The following is an 18,997-nucleotide window of genomic DNA, read 5'->3' on the forward strand; positions in this document are numbered from 1 at the left end:
ATAGCTGCTTCTAAAGCAATAAAGCAAACGGGCATCGATACCTCAGACGTATTCGACGATAACCAACATTTCTAATATCGTTCGTTTCGGATGAATGACAATGAATCTCGCGCGTGTGCCTAATTCTTTTTAGCGCTCTTTCAACCGAAAATTCTAATCAGTACTGAACTATCAGTTGGTGGTTGTCACTACAGAAACGATTGCGATTTCACGATGATGCTGGTAGGAAATTGAGATACAACTAGAGGTAGAGCCACGAGAAGTGTTGCCTGCTAAACTGATAACGGAAGAGACAAGGAGTTTCATACCGAGGAAGAAAGAGACGAAGTAAGAAAAAGAGAGAAATAGCGAGAAGGAGGATGAGAAATAAGGACCAGCGAGTTGTCCATAGTTGGTGTAGATACATGTATGCTGAACGTACGAAAGCAAAATACAACGGAGGCAAAGTGACGTAGAGGAGTGGTGACGGCAGAAAACGTGGTAGGGGGATGCGTTATGTCATGTGTGAAATTACAATCACCCACCCCTAATGCGTTTGCCTTGACTCACTCCATTCTGTTCAGGTACAATGGTGTGAGCATGCACGTACATCCGCATGTTACGACTATTTCTATAAGCACATGCTATTATTACACACACATAGTAGAGCGTTTGTGTATATACGAGTTACACGGTCACGCTGTTTGGCATTCCGGGTATAGCTCTTTATACCGGTACGCGAGATAATGAACACAGTGTCTGCAGGAAAGTGTGCACCATATGATGCGAAGATCCGGTGCATCAGCCCTGAAGAACCTTTGGTAAACTTTGACGTGTAAACTAGTAGCTAGGACGCGACCCCGATCAGACTGCTCGATTATACGAGCGAGCTCGAAAATATAATCGTTTAATGTTCGTGCATGCTTTCGAGCCGACCAGGTGAACCTAGTAAATTGATACACCGGATGATACAATGGTTGTTAATTCCCTGTCAGATACAACGGCGCATTAATTAATTACGTATATGCAACTTTAATGTATTCTGTTTGTCAGTTTGTGTAGAATAATTGGTCGTATTTAACGTTGACGAAGTTCTTAGGTATTTGAAACAACCACTCACTGATGCGCTACAATTTCTTGTCGACAAATAATATATATAACACATATTAGAAATTGTGAAGTATCGGTTGGAAAATTAACGGGAGTATAATTTAAATCTGACCACATTAGATTGCGTATTTTTGTTAACAAATGGACGAAAATTATCATTGATCAGGATTACTGTGCTTAATATCGTGTCCGGACGAACGGATGCCTGATGCGGAATATGAGTCAAGAGTTGTCAGCACGAATGAGATTAATAAATATTAGAGGAACAGAGATACTCGAGGGATGCGCGTGATTTAAAGAGGTTCATGCCGCTGAGTGTTTTAATAAATAAACGGCCGCCGAAGTAGTAGCACACAAAATTACTTGGGAAATAGTACTTTTTTTCACGAGTCGACGGGTAATCGTTCCTGTCCGACCTACCGCTCGGGATAATTAACACGTCTGGGATCCTCGAATATTTGTAAATGTCACAGGCAGAGCCAGTCATACATAAAGCACAAAGTAGAAAACCATATGAGACTATTTCAAAGTTTAACGTATGTTTTATGAAATGTTTTTGCTTTAACGTTGAATGATGGAAAGTAGTTTTTAACGATTCATCCAAATGAATGGCTTACGGATATCACCTAAGAGCGCAACATGTGTACATATTAGATTCACAATATACTTAAATATATTCAGACTCTGTATTTGAAAGCCAGAGTAAGTGAATTCATTTTTTCCAAAATTTATTATTGCACCCTTCCTTTACCTCTTTCATCCTCTCATTCCCTTTGTTCACTCTCGCTCTTCCCTTTTTCTTCTCTCTCCCTCTATGTCATTCCATTAATTAATATACCAATGGTTATACGATTTTTACAAAATTTGTATTTATGGTATATGCAGTGTGTTAAATTCGTCCTTATTTCTCTTAATTATAAATTCCTATATGTCAAATAAAAATCTTTTTCCCATTTCATCATAATCATTCTCATCAAATAATAGCAAAATCCTCAAAAACCTCTAGCTATTTCTTCAATACCAAATATATTTCTTTTTAGTGTCTGATGTCGTGCTGTTAAGTAGGCGACAGACTTTAATCATGATGTACTGAGCGTCAAGTACATCGCGAGTTCAACGTTTTACAAAACTGTTGCGAGTAATTACGAAAAAAGGGTGAAAAAGATGGGATCATTTAAATTAAACCGATATATATGGTACCAGTATAATTACTCCATAACGTGTTCTCTTGGTGATCTAACGAAAATTTCTAATTTAACCTGGCGTCTGATGCGAACGAGCTCTAGCCTCGTTATTTTTATGGTGTTTGAATTTAACACCGTTTAACCACACCCTCTGAAGGATCGCAGTCGGCTCTGCTTAAAGGGTAATGGCGCGATACGCGATATCTCGGACTCGTTTCCTGCGAGTCGTGCTTTTACGAAATATTACATGACTGTTTTTATTTAAAAAAGCGATGCAAGATACGCGTAAATTACGAGTACACGAACCGTTCGTATTGATTTTTGCACGCCTGTCCTAGGAAGCGTGTGCCACGACCCTGCAACTCACTTTTGTGGCCCTCCCTTCTGGCAAATACACAATTACACATACCGTTCGTGCCACGCTTCCTGAATCCATTGTCTATTATAATCATTAACGGGATTTCGATTATCCGGCAGAACGCCTCGCCGCTGCACACGTAAGCTTTTCCATTTTCTGATTGTTAGAGATTTTATCGACTATTCGCTCCCTCGTCAAAGGCTCGTTCTACGCCAAATGCTTACTACAGATTATCATTTAACAATGGCTATATCTGATTTTGTTGTAATTATCGGATCAATCTAAAAATTTCTACAATGCTCGTGGTATTTACCCATAGCCATATATGTACTGTATGAGAATTATAGTGGTGCAGATAAGTCCACTGCTACTTTTCATAAATTATTGTTCTATGTTTATTGTTACACAAAGTTCGTATTTTTTCAAGTCATGAAACTGCATTGCGGCAGAGAATAATGTTTTAAGTTAATTAATTGTAAAAATACAGGAATTCAAATTTTTAAAATATCGGCTTATAGCATTGTAATTTCCAAACCGATATATTATCGGGACTCTGTTAAATTCTTCTCCTTAATAATTATTGTTGTTTTGAGCTATTAATTGATGTCAATGCAACCTTCCATAACCTCCAATATATTTCCATTAATAAGAAATTTAAGTTATTCGAAAGACATATTAAGATCATAAAATGTTACTTCTAATATAATGATATATATCTATATATATATAATTGAATAACTCAACATCATAGGAATTCTTAATATAACTCCATATGAACATCTAAAACACGATCAAATCGGAGCAATTGATAGGAAACGCACGAAATTACTCACTCATTCGTGTCTTCGGTTGTTTTTTCCCGGGAAGCAAAACGAACCCAGTTCTTAAGAAAAATTGTGACTTGCTTGATGTTCCAAATGAATATTTCGATCCCAGTTGAATCTCGCGTTATAAAGCCGTATTAAACATTCTGATATCTTGTTCGAAGTTTACACAATAGTACCGGATCATATATGTATGTGCATCAACCGTTGTTATCGTCCAAAAATCTGCTGCGTTAACAATTTAGTCGGTACAAAAATCTATTTACACATTTACCACCGTTTATACAACCAATAAAATAAAAATGCATGACGTATCGATCTATCGTATACCGCATAACCGCCATATTACGGTCACTGACACTTTAGTATTTGAACTACTAAATACATACAATATTCCAAATTTCTCAAACATTACCAATAAAACACAAATGCGATCAATATAATCATATCTTAATTAAATTATGTATTTTAACAAGTAAACTATTCCCTATGAAAGTGACGCTTATTAAAATCAAAGTAAATAGCAATACTGCATATAACTTGCGAACTATGTCGTTTGAACTTGCATCCAATTGGGAGTCGACTTCAGTGAATATATAATTAGTGCTTATTTCCACGAGTAACCTGTATGTCACATATATGGAAAACGGTGGTGGAAATTTCGGAAAATCGTTTCGATAGTTGTTACGAGGGTAATCGTGGAAATTAGCGAACAATACGGATGAAAACCAATATTCCTGGATGGTGGCTGTTGGTGGGGATTGGAGGGGTGGCCAATAGCGTTTGCGCGGGAGAAAGGTACGAAACGGGGGACATATTCGTAGGGGGATCGTAGGAACGCGGTCGCATCGTCGCTCGGCAGCGCCGCGACGCCCTCGAGGCGAACTAGACGTGATACTCTGTGCTCGCCACTACTCGGACTTTTTGGCGTTTCTAACCTTGTCTTTGCGCTGGTGTGTTGCTCCCTTTGTTCATACGTATAACGTAGTGTCGTGCGTTATCTTTTTTGCTCTACTTTCTTACATACGTTTTTAGTTTGTGATCGTCAGTTCGAGGTGAATCGTTCGATTTGTGAGCAAGAAAAAGAAGAGTCCGCTGATGCGGATTTTCGTCTTACGAAAATGCAACAGATTTATACGGTAAGCGTTCTTTCTTTCCGTTAGTACGAGCCTTTTCTATGTCAGTCGCGTCTTTCACGATCATTTTCAATCGCTGTCACTCGTTTGCGCTCACAAACATTTGAACGTGCATCTCTTTGAATCAACTCGTTCTATAGGTCCATTCGCATGCTGCGTATTTCGCGCGAAATTTTCGAAGCGAAAAATTATGAGTCGAGTGATGTTGTAAATTACGTATTAATAATAGCGTTACGTGGTCGACATGTATCGCGAAACGACGTTTTGTTCGTTATTACGTTGTAAGGTCAATAAGGACATCGACGTTTAATGTCACGTAAATCGGCGTTCAAATTCTATTCGAACGACGCGACTGACAATATCACCTCACCTGCAGTTTTGCAACATTTTGCTTGTAATATTTACGAATTGCGAAGCGTTGGGATATTCGGGGTATGGGATAAACAGGGCACAAGTTTAACATGCCCGCAGGCAATTTGTTATTTTTATATTACTACATATACGTGGCGAAGGTAAGAAGCCAGTTGCACTTTAGAAGAGCAATATATTTTTCTATAGAGGGCAATAGTGTAATTTTCTGTGTATGCCCTTGACACGGTTAATTTGCTTGGACAGTCGATAACATCAACTGTCTACAGTTTTTAGAACACACTTAGCGTAATAATACTGAATTAAATGTCTCCACCAAGAAATTCAATGTTTTATGTATTTTTATTCTGATTGATCAATACAATCAGGTGTTTGTGATTTTTTTTCTACGGTCAAATCTTACTTTTTATGAAGATTGTACGTAATGACGATCGAGCTACGATCGATCCTCTTGAATAATATTTAAAGACATAGCTAAAGGTCGACCAACTTGACTGTTAAATTTCCTCATACGCTCTTCGCTGTTGAGATTCTTCTACGATATAATGTAGATTTTACGGTTCGTGAACAATATTGGTAATACTTTATTTGCATTATTTCTGGAGTGCATGCATTCACTGTATGTTATTTATAGTATTGCGGCATTTCCTACGAAATATCTAACCATCTATTCCAGAGCACCAGAATCTAATCTGAATCGTTTAGAAAATATATTTATTAAACATATAATTCTAATGACAAGATCGGGGTGTCGAAAAAGGGAGAAGCGACAAAGGGAATATAACCATAGTTTCGTCTCCCATCAGAAGACCTCTTCTTTTTATTCTCTCGTTTCCATTCTCTCGAAGCGTCGAACGTGTCTCTTGTACAAACGGCAGAACCACGCTAGCTCTCTCCGTGTATTATTTTTTTGCTCTCTCTCCCTTCGTTCTTGTTTTTTCTCGTTTTTCTCTCTACTTTATCGTGGCACCGGGGACGGAAAGACTGGTCACGGATGTTGTTTCTTCCCTTGCTCTTCTCCACCGATTCTTCCCCGTTCTCACTCTCGTCCTTCGCCTCTCTGCATTCCATCTTCTTTCCTCTAGGCTTTTCCTTTGTCTCCCTGGAAACCTTGCGGTAGTTATGCGACGTTCAGCCCAGCCGCTCGGCTGGTGGGGTTGGAAAAAGGGGAAGGGGGTGACTCGAGGTTGTGTAGGCGGGAGGGGGCATCGGAGTTGAGGGTTGAAGGAGGAGAGGATACGGTCCTGAACGTGACTTGGATGCAATATTTAAAAGCGGCACAACGTCAATACTCCACTCTCTCCTCTTTCTCCTTCTACTGCTGTTTCCCTTGGTTTCTTCTTCGGCGACATCTTTGCGATCCCCTTTACGATCGGTTACAACAAGACGATCCTGAATCGGCTGCTTGGTCTGACCTTAACCTGGCATCATCCCCTTGTTCTTTAGAGGAGACCCTTTGCTATGGTCTGAAGGGAGCTAGACCCTAATGTTTCCTAAAATTCGTTACTTCATCCCTCGGCGCACCAGTGACCGGTGGCCGGTTTACGAAATTCCTCTCCGTTTAACTTTCATATTCTTTGAAAATCTTATCCGATTACCTTTCACGGATCGAGCAATAGGAAATTAGCGAAGGGTGAATTTTTGAACAGTTACGTCCACGAATTGATAAGGAACATGAAATATAAGAACGTGTGCCATTTATCTTATTTGCTAATATTGCCGCTTCGGGAATATTTTATCAATTTTTGACGCTGCTCGGTAATTTATCTCTAACGTCTTCCTCTGCGGTGGTCGGAGGAAGGACAACGAAGCGCAAAGGAGAAAAAAAGAAAGACTAACGAGCAGTGTGATATAAAAGGGCGAGAAAATGCAGGAAGTTATGACAATTATGAGCAGGGGAGGAAAGAACCGTCTAGGTGTGCGACGGCTCGTGAAATGAAATCGGTACGAGGAACGATCGTTTATAAGTTCGACAGATGGAATTTTTCTTTTCATCCGTTCCTTTTGCTCCTATCCTTTTTCTTCCTTGTTTTTCCCTCCCTTTTTTTTTTGTCACAAAACTACGGATTAGCCGATAAATGGGTCTTCTATAATTCAATAAGGATATGAACCGACAGGGAAAAACGAGCAGAATACATTCGTCCGTTAATATTCGATTTTTGGAAATGTTATTAAGGAAAACAAAAATCTTGAGGTTCGTTAAATTATACCGATCGATTCGTTTTCTTTTCCGTTTCTTTATCTCTTTGTTCTTCGATCACGCGTGATGTCACGTTCGTGACTACTAAATCCATCGGGAAATTTTCAAGCGTAGCATGCGAGTCACGGAAAGAAAACTCCTTGTACTGTATGTGTGTGTACTGTGTTCTAATTAAAAGGGAACTGTAAAGTTCACCCGTTTCATGCTTATCTTTATCTTTATTACATTCTCCCGAAACTTTGTTTTTCGTTCTTTATCGAGTTTAGCTATTTTAAAGTATCATCAAACATTCCTTTCCGCTTGTCTTATTTAACTATGTAGTCTTATTTCGTTGTAGTAGGTTATTGAATATATCGGTTACATTTCCAACATTATGACTTATTCATGAATTAAGTCAAACTCGACACAGTTTCATTTTATAGACAGTGTCTATATCAAGGATATTTGTATAACACATTTCTCCAGATATTCATTGCGATAAAATAACTACTTATCGGATATGCTTCATTACGTAAAATATTGTATTTGTTGATCATATTGTTGTACATTTTACGTAGACTTTAATATTATTATACGTAATATTACGTAATATTTAATATTATTATAGACATTTAATATTCGGAAAAATCGAGTTACACTCAGGACTTAAATGTTAATTCTAAAAATACGAACTTTTTATTACCGACTGTAGGATGAAACATCCTTGAGAAAATAATTTTAGCAATGTTATCATATTAATCAATAACAAACTCACGTGAATATCTTACACGTTGTTTTCTTCGCTGATAGCTAACTATGGTTATAAAACCGATTATATAACGCAGACACGGTATGGCCAAGGATTTTACGATGACCTTTACAAAACTCAACTTCTTGGAATTCGTAAAATTTGAACGTTTGTTTCTTTAGCGAATCGTTAGAAGAGGTAAAAATGGATAAAATAGCCGGTAAAACGCTAACACTGTCCGATCGATTTTACACTGCGCCCTTTTGCGCGCAGTTAAACATTGTCAATAATTCTCAGACATCGCTTTATCCGAAATTTAATGTCAGATTAAATCCGGAAAGACATGGGAAACGAGAAATTATTTTCAGGAGATAATTTTGAAGATTTCCTGGAATTATTTGAAGAAGCTGTTAAGGACTCGAAGAGACGTAAATTGATTCTGATGCAAAAATTGTATTAAATGAGATATTTTGATTTTTTCTTCTTTCAACGCATAACAGAATGTAAATATTTGAATTCCATCCCCCGTTGTACGATCCCTTTTTCTTGTATTTCATTTTATCTGCACGCCCTTGCCCTTGACTTCCTCACCCTGACTGCCTTCAGATACCACCTTATCCCGAGCTTAATTCGCGGAAGGAACGGTCGATGAAGGGCGTGTCTGGATGTTCGAGAAGAGCAGTTAGGAGGAGAGAAAAATTTTATGCTTACATAAGAAATGCTTGCTCTGTAATATATTCCAAAGTTGAACATTTCGCGGTAACGTCAGGATGACATTTAGCATATTTTCAATCCCCTTACCATAGAACTGTGTTTCTTCTGTATCGTGTATCTTGCACAATACATTCTTGTATTATGTTTTGTTACATATTCATAACACAGGTTACAGCGTCGATATTACAAGTTTTGTGTTAATGTCAGTAATGCATATTCGAGCATATTCACGACGCTTTAGCCAAGGACTATCTGTAATCAATATTTGCGTGTTGCTTTCACGTGCAGTACTAACTGTTATTGACCGAAATGCCACTCGGCCTGAGCGTCGCTTCGTGTCGTTTCCTTCGATAATGATTCTATAAGGATTCCAAAAGGCATCCTCGAATCTATAAGTTTACACTTAATTCTGATACGTTGGCTATTCTGAGAACCGTTTAGGTGTTAACTGCTTCGTGATACTGGATTTATGAACTTATCACGCTCCTGTTAAATTTAATAATGGCACCAAGATGATGATTTACGAAAGCTGCAGCTCACGAGATACAACGATCCGAGTTGTAAAGTCGATCGCGAGACGGTTTAAAAGCTTCTAGCAGGATTAGAATGGAGAGGGAAATGAATTCGTTTATTTACCATTAAAGTCGGGTGTCAGCGAATAAATTTCGCGCGTCACACCTTAACACGCGGGGGTGTAAAACGAGACACGGGTGAAATATTTATTTTAACGCTGTTGTAATTACGTATTCCGCTATAGTAGCATGTAATTTAGCTGTTGAATGCACTTACGTCACGGCAAGAGTTTACGAACTGTGCGTTACGAGCGATTCACATAAGTAAAATTATAATGAAAAGATGATTTAAAGTAACAGTACGAAGCTGCGGGTCTGAGAAATTCGCTCGAATAATACAAAAATCTAAAAGTATATTACGGTGGCTAAAAAATTACGTGAAAGAAGAATTAACCTTCGTCCTATTATCTGCATGGATAATAAAGTTATTCGTATTGCGAGCACGAATTGATTTTCATCTAGATTAGAGATACTAATTTCGCGACTTGTCTCGCAACTTGCCCCATCAACTCGTCCAGACTTTGTCTCCTTGCTATGGTTTACAGGAAGCTCTTCACGTTGTGTTACAACGTAGCGACGTAACTGAGGGAGTCTCCCGAGAACTTTCGACCTGGAAATTCAATTTTCATCGCGAGACTCGCAGTAATGTCTCGCGACTTCTTTTTTTCTTTCTTTCCTTCTCGCCGCCTCCTTTTTTCACGGATCTTATCTCACCCGGGAGACGTGGAATGCCTATAACGGGCGATTTTTGCATCTTTTCTCTTCGCATGTCAAGAATGAGAGAGGTCGCGAGAAAATAGGAAAACAGTCTGGAAATAAAGCGAGAGAAAGGATAGATAGAAAGTGTACGTGGGCGATAAGAAGAATGACAAAACGAACAGGATAGTTGGCGTTCACAGGGACATTTTGCACAGCGAGAGCCTCGAGTTATTTGGAAAAATTCAGAAACATTGCTTCTTACGGATTGTATTTTACGACTTGTTTCCAAGTAATGGCAAAGTGGAAATCGATTTCTGCCTTAACTTTATAGTCGAGCGTAATACAAACTGGATGATAGAATTGTTGCCACCGACAGCTGTCAGACGTATAAAATGCATTCGACTGTTGCATTCGATGCCGCGGACACATAAAGGTTTTAAACTAAAAAATAGTCTTCTTGATGACTGGCCGTGAATAACGCAACATAATTCGGCTTTTGTGCTTCTGTAACAGATTATATGTTAATATTTGAGCACCGTATCTCCATGTTAATATCTAAGTTAGATTGACCGGAAAGGAAGATCGTATCTCTCACAGAGGAGAAGGAATACACCTGTTACGCTGTTGAATGGACAGGCCCGGCCGTATGTAGATTTGCATATGCATATTCACACTGAGCAACGGTGTGGGATTACAAACAATTCCTTGCACGTTATCCTCGAGCAAGTATTTAGATCGTCACACACAACGCGAAAAGAAAATGGACGCACGAACTCGCTTTTACGTCGTCGTAAATAATTTCCAAAATAAAGGGTGTTTCCGTGCTTTCGACAATTTCGACACTTTTATTCAGGAAAGGCTCCGTTGTGGCAGAACTGGCTTATCCTCCTTTCTTCCGACAATATTGAGGTTTGTACTGTCCAACGGTTCAAGGGTGATGCTTACAGGCTGATGTCCTATCGCTATCCTAGTATCTCGGTGAGACTAACTGGCAGAAAGGGTCGTGTTGCTTCAATGTGGCGTGGTTACATGTGTTTGCCTCATAGGTGATCGTGGTGTCACGTGCGAGGGTGTGCGCGCACCGTCTTTACTAGAGAACCAGCTACAGAGGGATAACACCATTTTATGTCCTTGGGAGGTCGTAAAGATACCAACAGACGTGCCTTCGCCCTTTCCTTCTTCTTTCTCCACCCGGAGCTAACGCACGTTTCCATCCATTCGTACACGCAAGAAACGTGCGGAACACAAAATCAGGCGCAACGAAATTGCCCTATCGACCTGTCTTTCTTCGCAACTTAGGAGGAAGATCGATCGATTCATTTAGTAGCCAGACCAGAAACACGATAAAAAAAGAGGAGGAAAATAAACGGTGTATGTTAAGTTTCGGATAAAACAGAATCTAGTTTCGAATCGAATTAAAAAATATCTAGATAATCTGATTGATTAAAGTTACTTAAATCGTGAAACGTTGAATTCAGTTCTGTGGCGCCTCTCTCTTTCTCTTTCTCCAAAAGCTGGTGTGGACGATGGTGCTTTATCGGCTAGGGAATACCAGCGCATCGTGACTGGCTAGAGATTAAACCTATTGTTTTCGCGCTTACTCGAATCGAATGACCTAAGGGAGGACGAGAAATACGAACTCGTTTCGAAGCAGCTTCTCTGTTCATTTCTTGCCATGTACCGACTATACCTATACGTGCTTTGCTAATTTCCGGTAATAGATCTTCGCCTCTTATATCAACAAGCTCCTCTTGTTAGTGGCCCTCTCGGTGGTGATAGGATTTTATCGATGTTCAAACAGTTCCCCGTTTCATCTTGTTATTGTTCGGAAGGTCCGTTTTATTTTTGCTTCAGCGGTCGGTCAAGTGATCGATACTCTTCAAACTGATAACATTTGCTACATAGACTTTCTAGTTATTACGAGTTTCATCGTGGGCCCGCGTGTAAACTGTGTAAATCGAATAAAACGATCCACTTCTCCATTGAAAGCTACTTGCTCGTGAAACGGAAGAACAGACTACACGCGTGCATACTGTTTTTCCAATGGCGCGCCCTTGTAGGTAGATTGCGCATTTTTTAACGTTGTAGCCAGATACGAACGGCGGAACAATTTCCAAGGAACCGTCGCGTTATCACACTGCGGATGTTGAAGACACTAATTCCTGAATTGACAAGAACCAAAATGACTTATTCTCTATAATCTGCCAGAGATCCCCGAGCACTCGCGAAAGTTTCACCGGCTAAATGAACCCCTAAATCACTCAGACACGATTTATTATCGTTATTACGCGTCGTCGCGAGGTGGGAGGCTGCCAGAACCAGAGAAGCGAACAAAAATCGAAAAATGGATAGACAGAGCGGGAATAGAAGGGAGGAACAGGATTGGCGTTAGTGTTTACCGTCCGTTCCCGCGGGAATCAACCGTTGTGTTGGTAGCACTGAATGGCACTATCTAACTTCACCCTGTTCGCTGATTCGCAGCGGCAATGTTTCAAACTCTCTTCCTCTCTTTAGTTTTTGTTGGCCCACCCTACTACGCTACCCACTACCGTTTGATACGTTCCTGCTTCACTCGCGGTGACGCAATCTCAAAAAAATCCCCCGGTTATAAATGACGTTAGAGATGAAAATGAAATTTCTCGTTGCTGCACAGTTCGCATTACACGCAATGCCGATGGTCGCATTACAGGTGAAAGCTTTGGTAGTTTTCGCGGCAGAAAGCTTTCATCCCTCTGATAAATCCTTTAACGAGTCAGCATAATACGTATTTAATGACCTCCGCTCTCTGTTTCTATTCGAAATCACAGTTTTTCGATTTCCACGAAAAGGATGGGCCAATTTTCGAGCTATGGCTCCCTGATATTTTCTATAGTAGTTATTCGCGCGCTGTGGTGGTGCGTGTTTGTGTGTCGAGAGGCGCTGACGTGGATTATAGGAAAGCGTGCGAGGGAGAAAATCTGTGTACGTATATATAATCGAACGAATGGCAGAAGGAGGAAGGATAAAGAAGGACAAAGAGATACAGGACGAAGGGAGGGAGGAAAAGAGAAGAATTCCAGCAGGAACACTGAACAAGAGGGACCCTTTCCAGGGCGATGCCTAGCTCCTAATTGCATGCCAGAGAGTGACTGCATCTCCACCCTTTTCCCTACTATTTTCACCCTCTCTATTGCACTCTCATTCTTCCTCTCTCGCGCGGTGAGTATTTGCAAGCTACCCCAACCCCCAACAGCACGCCACTCCGGAAACGTGGCATAAGAAACGTTATTGCGCCACTCCGTGAAATTTCCTGGTACGACCCTGTCTCTATCCCCTTTCTCCATTTCGTTACCCCCTCCCCCCTTTACCCTCGGCGATGTGCATTCGGAAAAGGCGGCGAGCAAGTATATTACGTTCTGGGTTGACGTTCTTCCGGTATCCTTCCAACCAGGATGCTAATATCGCTGAACAAGAGTAAAGAAAGAAACACAACGCTGAGAACAAGAACGAAAGCAGTCGAGGGAAATCGTTTCATGGTCGTTTAAAAAATTTATCTTTCATACTTGGGCTGCAATTGGTGAGCGTACGCTATATTTCAGTCCTTATGAAAACATTTCTTGAGAGAATATCAATCGTCCTTTATATTTTTCACCAACTTTTCGTTGCCGGGATACTTTTATCAAAGATTGCAAGTAATTAACCTGTCAAATTTGTGAGTGAATAGTTAGTATACATGGAACGACGATAAATTAAAGCAAGAGAATGGACGTTGTGAAATTGCATAAGAGAAGGTGAATAGTAGGATTTAGACATCAATGCTAGCAAGTATTGAACGTCCACTGAAGGGGATTGATTTATTGCCATAGCTTTAGTCAAAAACAATCGAATTTGTCGAGTTCTCTGTACCATGCCGCTAGTAATATTCCATTTAAGAGGATTAGTTCGCTCCGTAATTTTCAATTTACCGCATCGCTGTTACTACTGTCCGTTTTAATTAAATTAAACCCAACTTCTACCTGGTCTCTCCTATTTCGAGTTGTCCCCGTCTCTGCGTGATCTGTATCATCAGCTTAACAAACCAAAATTTTCAATACTGTCCTCGTGTTTCCCTTCGATAAATACAGTGACAAACGAACTCATATAAATTCGTATTCCCAATATCTTTTGCGATATCTCTGTACATTAAAGGATAGCGGCTGCGATTTCTAGTCGAGGGATAGTGTCCTGTACCTGTTGATCCCTTCCTGGGGTCCTCGATCCTCCGATTCTGTTCGTCTTCTGTACGGAGATAGAAGGGGGTAAGTAACTGCTAGTAGGGAACGGGGGTGGAATTATGCTAGCTTCTCGAAAAGCAATAAAATAAATCATGCCATGCGAGAACACGCGTTGCGACTCTGTATCTATCTACCTTTCTCTATCCTTCATACTGTTCTACCTTCGATACGTAGCAGAAAGCTACCGAGACGACTTCTCCCACGGGAAATCAGAGAAAGATGCACTACGACGTGAAGGACTCTTTTCTCATCCCTCGAACCACTCTTTCTTCTTCATCGTTCTATGCCCTGCCTCGTTCTCTTCTTCTTCTATTCATAGAATGACGCCACACATTTTCGCTTTCCGTGTGCGCACGTGTTCTTTCCACTTTCTTGTTTTCCGGCAGGCGAACGTACAAATCGATCGGTCGTGAACAGGGATAAGATAGAAAAAGGAAAAGGAACTGGCAGAAAGGAAAGGTAAAAGGAACGGAGGTACTAACCGGGAACGCGAGTGTATTGTGCTTCGCCTTGAAAGCGTCAAAAGGAGTTGCTCAAAGATACAATCTATCATTGAGAAAACTCGAAAATCGATCATTATTCGATTTCCTTGTAAATTTATGAACAAGAATTATGATATTTACAGGATGAAAAACTTCAAAGTTGGAAGCTGAAAGATTAGATTGGAAATTAATCTCTATTTCGCCTGTAGTTTATTTTTATTAAAAATGATCTGAATTATTGCATAAACATTTGTAATCTGTAGATAGCATTTGTACCATCCCAAGATATCCAATTGGGTCGCCAGGTTATGTTTTTTTTTTTTCTCAGAATTTTCATCATCTCTACAATTATCAGTTCGATATCCACAGTTCTACTCTTCTTTTTTACGTCGTTAGCGAAAAACGAAAAACTCAATCTTAAAGAATTACGTCAATAGCGTTACTATATTTTGTTTACTATATTTTGTTTTGTTCCTATTTTGTTACGAAGAATCACTCTTTTTTTAGTCGTATCACCGTGGATCAGCCTATATGATACGTTATAACAAAGGATTATTTATTTTCGAAAGTGCACGCCAATTTGTCGCGTCTTTCTATATACATATATTACGTAGCAGATGATACGATATATGTACTGTGTACATATAAAATATAGAATATGTACGCCAACACACATACGTATATTTGACGCAGTTATATATACATAGCCATGGTGAACACGGGAAACCACTCAGAAAACTCGCTCGAGTCCCTTCGTTTTGAGACACGGAATATAGACTCGTATACACACTCCCATAAATGCTATACGTCTAACTTTTTATTTTATTTTATTCATTCGTCTTTCACGCTTGCATCATGCTCAAAGCTTACATAACTTCCGTATCAATTCCGTCATGTTAAATTCCCCTCTGTTAATAAGGTGTATATATATATAGAATGCCAAATTACAATTTATTATCAAGTAATAAAGGTCACTCATGATAACTTTATCTTTGCCGATTAAAAGAAGCAGCAGCGTAGTGATAAATGTATTACACCTATAATTATCTTTTCTTTATTCTAACAAACGTCTTTACTTAACAATTCTTAGCCAACGTAACAGAAATAAACGTTGGTCTTCGCAGTATTATACATCTAAACATAAATATATGAAAATTTATAAAAACTTTTCGATAACTTTAAAGCTTAGAGATATATACCCAAGCACCGCCATGTGGGTGCGTTAGGAAATAATGCGGCGACATTTTCAATGGAAGTTGCATTTTTGGTGACAATTCTAATTTGTAGTTTCTCAGCAAAGTAGCGAAACAAGCCTTCACCTGTAGCAAACCCATTCTCATTCCAACGCAAATTCTTGGTCCCTCGCCGAAAGGAAGATATACCATTTTTTCTATAGTTTTCTTTCTCTCATCGCTGAATCGTTCCGGATCGAAAACTTCTGGATCAACCCAATAATTGGGATCGTTGTGCAGACCGTGAACGGATAGGAATATGTCAGTGCCAGGCTTCGCGCGATAGGTCAATCCATCGGATCCTCGAAGCTCGAACTCTTCCGTGCACACTTTATGCATGAAACCTAGAGCTGCGTGACATCTTTGAGATTCGCTAATTACTTGACTCATGTACGTCATCTCCTTCAACGCCTCGTACGTCAAACCGCCGTGCTTCTCGATCGTAGATATTACTTCGTTCCTCACCTTTTCTTGAATCTCTGGACGAGCAGCCAAGTCATATCCAACGTAATTCATGGTGACACTGGATGTTTCGATACCATCAAGGTAGAAGGAAACTGCATGGGCTGCTACAATCTCTTCGGCGATGCGCTCTCCTGCTTTTTCCATGTCGATCATTAATTGAAGGAAATCTTTCCTAGGTACCGATTCGCTTCTTCTAACTTGCAAATTTTCTGCGACGACCTTTCTGAAAAATTGATCCACGTGTTTAGGCAGGAATTTGATCTTCAAAAAACGATTGACAGTAGGAAAGTGGAATCTGATTATAGATAATAAGGATTCGGCGAATGCTTCTCCAGAAAGTTTATCGAATGCATTAGAACGTGGTTCATCTTCGAAACAGTAACCCTCGATACCTAGGCCAGCGTTCGCCACAATTTCACCAGTGAATTTTAAAAATAATGCTTTTAATTCGATTTCGTACTTGTTGTTTCTTTCTAGTCGTCTGTTCAAGAAATTTTCGAATTTCTTACACACTCCGCTAATAGCTGTAAACAGGATCTTCAATCTCACGTTAGAAAACGCATAGGTTATACGTTTTCTTCCAGTTAACCATATATCTCCGGAACAGAAGAACGGATTTGTATATAAAAGAGGATCCGCGTTTGCATCGACATGAAATCCATTTTCGTGGAAGCTGGAGAAATTATTTTGCAGCACGGTTTTCACTAAGTCAGGGTCCCGAACAACTAGTGCCGGCACTATCCCTTTGTACACTCCAACCATACTGTAATCTTTGTAATCTTCGTATATTTGACGAATAAGTCCGGCAAGATTCATTCTTCTTATTACTACGGGTAACAAGTGGCCCACGATTGGAATACATCCTTTGGCAGTTGGAATTCCATTTCTCTTCCAATGATTGTATACCAGATACAAATAAAAACAGAATAGTAAGAACGCTCCTATAAGGAGCGTGACAAATGCAGAAGCCATATGTTACTCACAGAAATAATATCGTTAAATTACTATTCCCAATCACAACTACTCCAACAGTTTCAAAAGCACAATGTAGAATGATCGTCGTATTGCAGTGCAATTCGATCTAAGCTTAAATGCCTAAAATGATTCTCCCACTCTAGTTGCCTTAGTACGCATTATATTATGAAATCAAATTTTTTGGCCACAGTCGTTTATCTGAGAAATGTAGAAAGCGGACATATTACATACGTTTATCTATTTCACAATTGTTTTGTTTTATGGTGATAACACTTGGAGGAAAACAATACAGTACATATACATATTATTTATATATATAACTAATTACTAATGTTTACTAATTACTATTGTTCGATATCAATATATTTTCTAGATTAATAGCCTTTTTACGTAATTTATAGTTAAGAAAGGTCAGTATTTTCTTATATATGATTCTATTCAGAAAAACAGATTAGGGTTCGTTGTAGATTCTCTACACTTCACGGACCCCATTGGGAATACCTAGTTGTAGTACGTAACAAGAAAAATTAATCACGTTAAATTTGATATATTCCTGTTAAAAAGTCTTAATCTTCCTTCAAAACACCTATCAATATGCTAAACAGTTGTGCAAAAAATATGTAGCAAATAAAACTTCGAATGGCGCGACTTTGAGATATGCGAGCCTCATTCCTAGAAACTATACGACATTCTAAAGATACACCCATTATTTAGTAGTCGGTTGTCACATGTTACGCCTACGTCACGGTTATCTCTCTGCCGTGCTATTTCTTATCTGGTTAACTAAGCACTGAGTGCATCTGTTCTATGTTATAGCTCTACTGTTCATAAAGCAATCATTATGTCGAAGCAATGATCTTTATGAAAGCTAAAGAGTCTAATGAACCCATTAGAATGTCCGAATGCCTGTTCGTTTTCACGCTAGAGAAACTATTTGAAAACTGTTTTGTTTCCCGAGAAACTCTTACTCTATTCCGTTTCGAAATGCAATAAATCAGACAAGACGAATTACCTGATTTTTCAGATTCTTGTTTGTCAACTTACCTCTTTTTTACATATTTCATTTTAACTCAAATGAAATTGATGAATTTGTAATTTCGCCATTTACCATTTGACAGTGTAATAAAATAACGAGGCATTCTGAATGAATAATTTAGAGAGTAATTCTCCTTTATCTCTTCATAACTCTTCTGTGTATCTGATGTCTCAGATACAAAAACTACATACTTTTAATCTTTTTACCTAGAACTTAAAAAATAAGAAATGAACATTAATAATCACGTTATTTAAAATGTGGAACTTACGCTACTATATTTCACAGTTTACCAGAATCTGATACAGGTTATACAAACAATTTTAAAAAATGCCTGATTAAGGGACGAATCAATATACCAGAATGTGTATATATATGCAATATAGGTATATAAATAATACATATTTGTCGAAATCATTGTACTTACACAGCAACGCTGATCAGGGGAAACCAATTCGGTAATTCGAACGACTAGCTTTCATATAAACGGGATATATCAGTTCTGTAAGTATGAAACCGGAATTTGCCTATAGATGGCCCTAGCTGATAATGTAGTTATCACTAAACTGCGTCATTGATGCCAAAAGTCTTTGTTGACATCTCACAAACATTTTCGACTCGGAACAATACAAGTTTCACACAACAGCATAGTTTGTAATAGCGTTGAACATGTCAAATTTTGTGC

The 18,997-nt window shown here is 39.1% G+C and overlaps 2 protein-coding genes across 3 annotated transcripts in view; one reads left to right on the forward strand and one right to left on the reverse strand.

The window, feature by feature from the left end:
• The first annotated feature begins 4,285 nt into the window (after positions 1–4,285).
• The window catches only part of LOC138180829 (protein Fe65 homolog), a 157,520-nt gene continuing 142,808 nt past the window's right edge, over positions 4,286–18,997 (forward strand). The window contains exon 1 of the mRNA XM_069115064.1: positions 4,286–4,594. The gene's annotated coding sequence lies outside the window, so the exon portion shown is untranslated. The remainder of the gene's footprint in view (positions 4,595–18,997) is intronic.
• On the reverse strand, positions 13,769–18,806 carry LOC138180735 (probable cytochrome P450 28d1). Of its 2 annotated transcripts, none has more exons than XM_069114850.1 (3): positions 18,740–18,806; positions 18,324–18,527; positions 13,769–17,477 (listed from the first exon to the last, which is right to left on the reverse strand). In XM_069114850.1, exon 3 carries the CDS (start codon positions 17,274–17,276, stop codon positions 15,786–15,788), a length of 1,491 nt encoding a protein of 496 aa, XP_068970951.1. In that variant the 5' UTR covers positions 17,277–17,477; positions 18,324–18,527; positions 18,740–18,806; the 3' UTR covers positions 13,769–15,785. The 2 variants fall into 2 exon arrangements, with proteins under 2 accessions (XP_068970951.1, XP_068970952.1); XM_069114851.1 differs by having other exon boundaries at positions 18,324–18,521; positions 18,740–18,785.

The sequence above is a fragment of the Bombus flavifrons genome, chromosome 6 (assembly GCF_040668555.2).
Source record: "Bombus flavifrons isolate JBK064 chromosome 6, iyBomFlav1_principal, whole genome shotgun sequence".
In the NCBI taxonomy this organism is placed as follows: Eukaryota; Metazoa; Arthropoda; class Insecta; order Hymenoptera; family Apidae; genus Bombus; species Bombus flavifrons.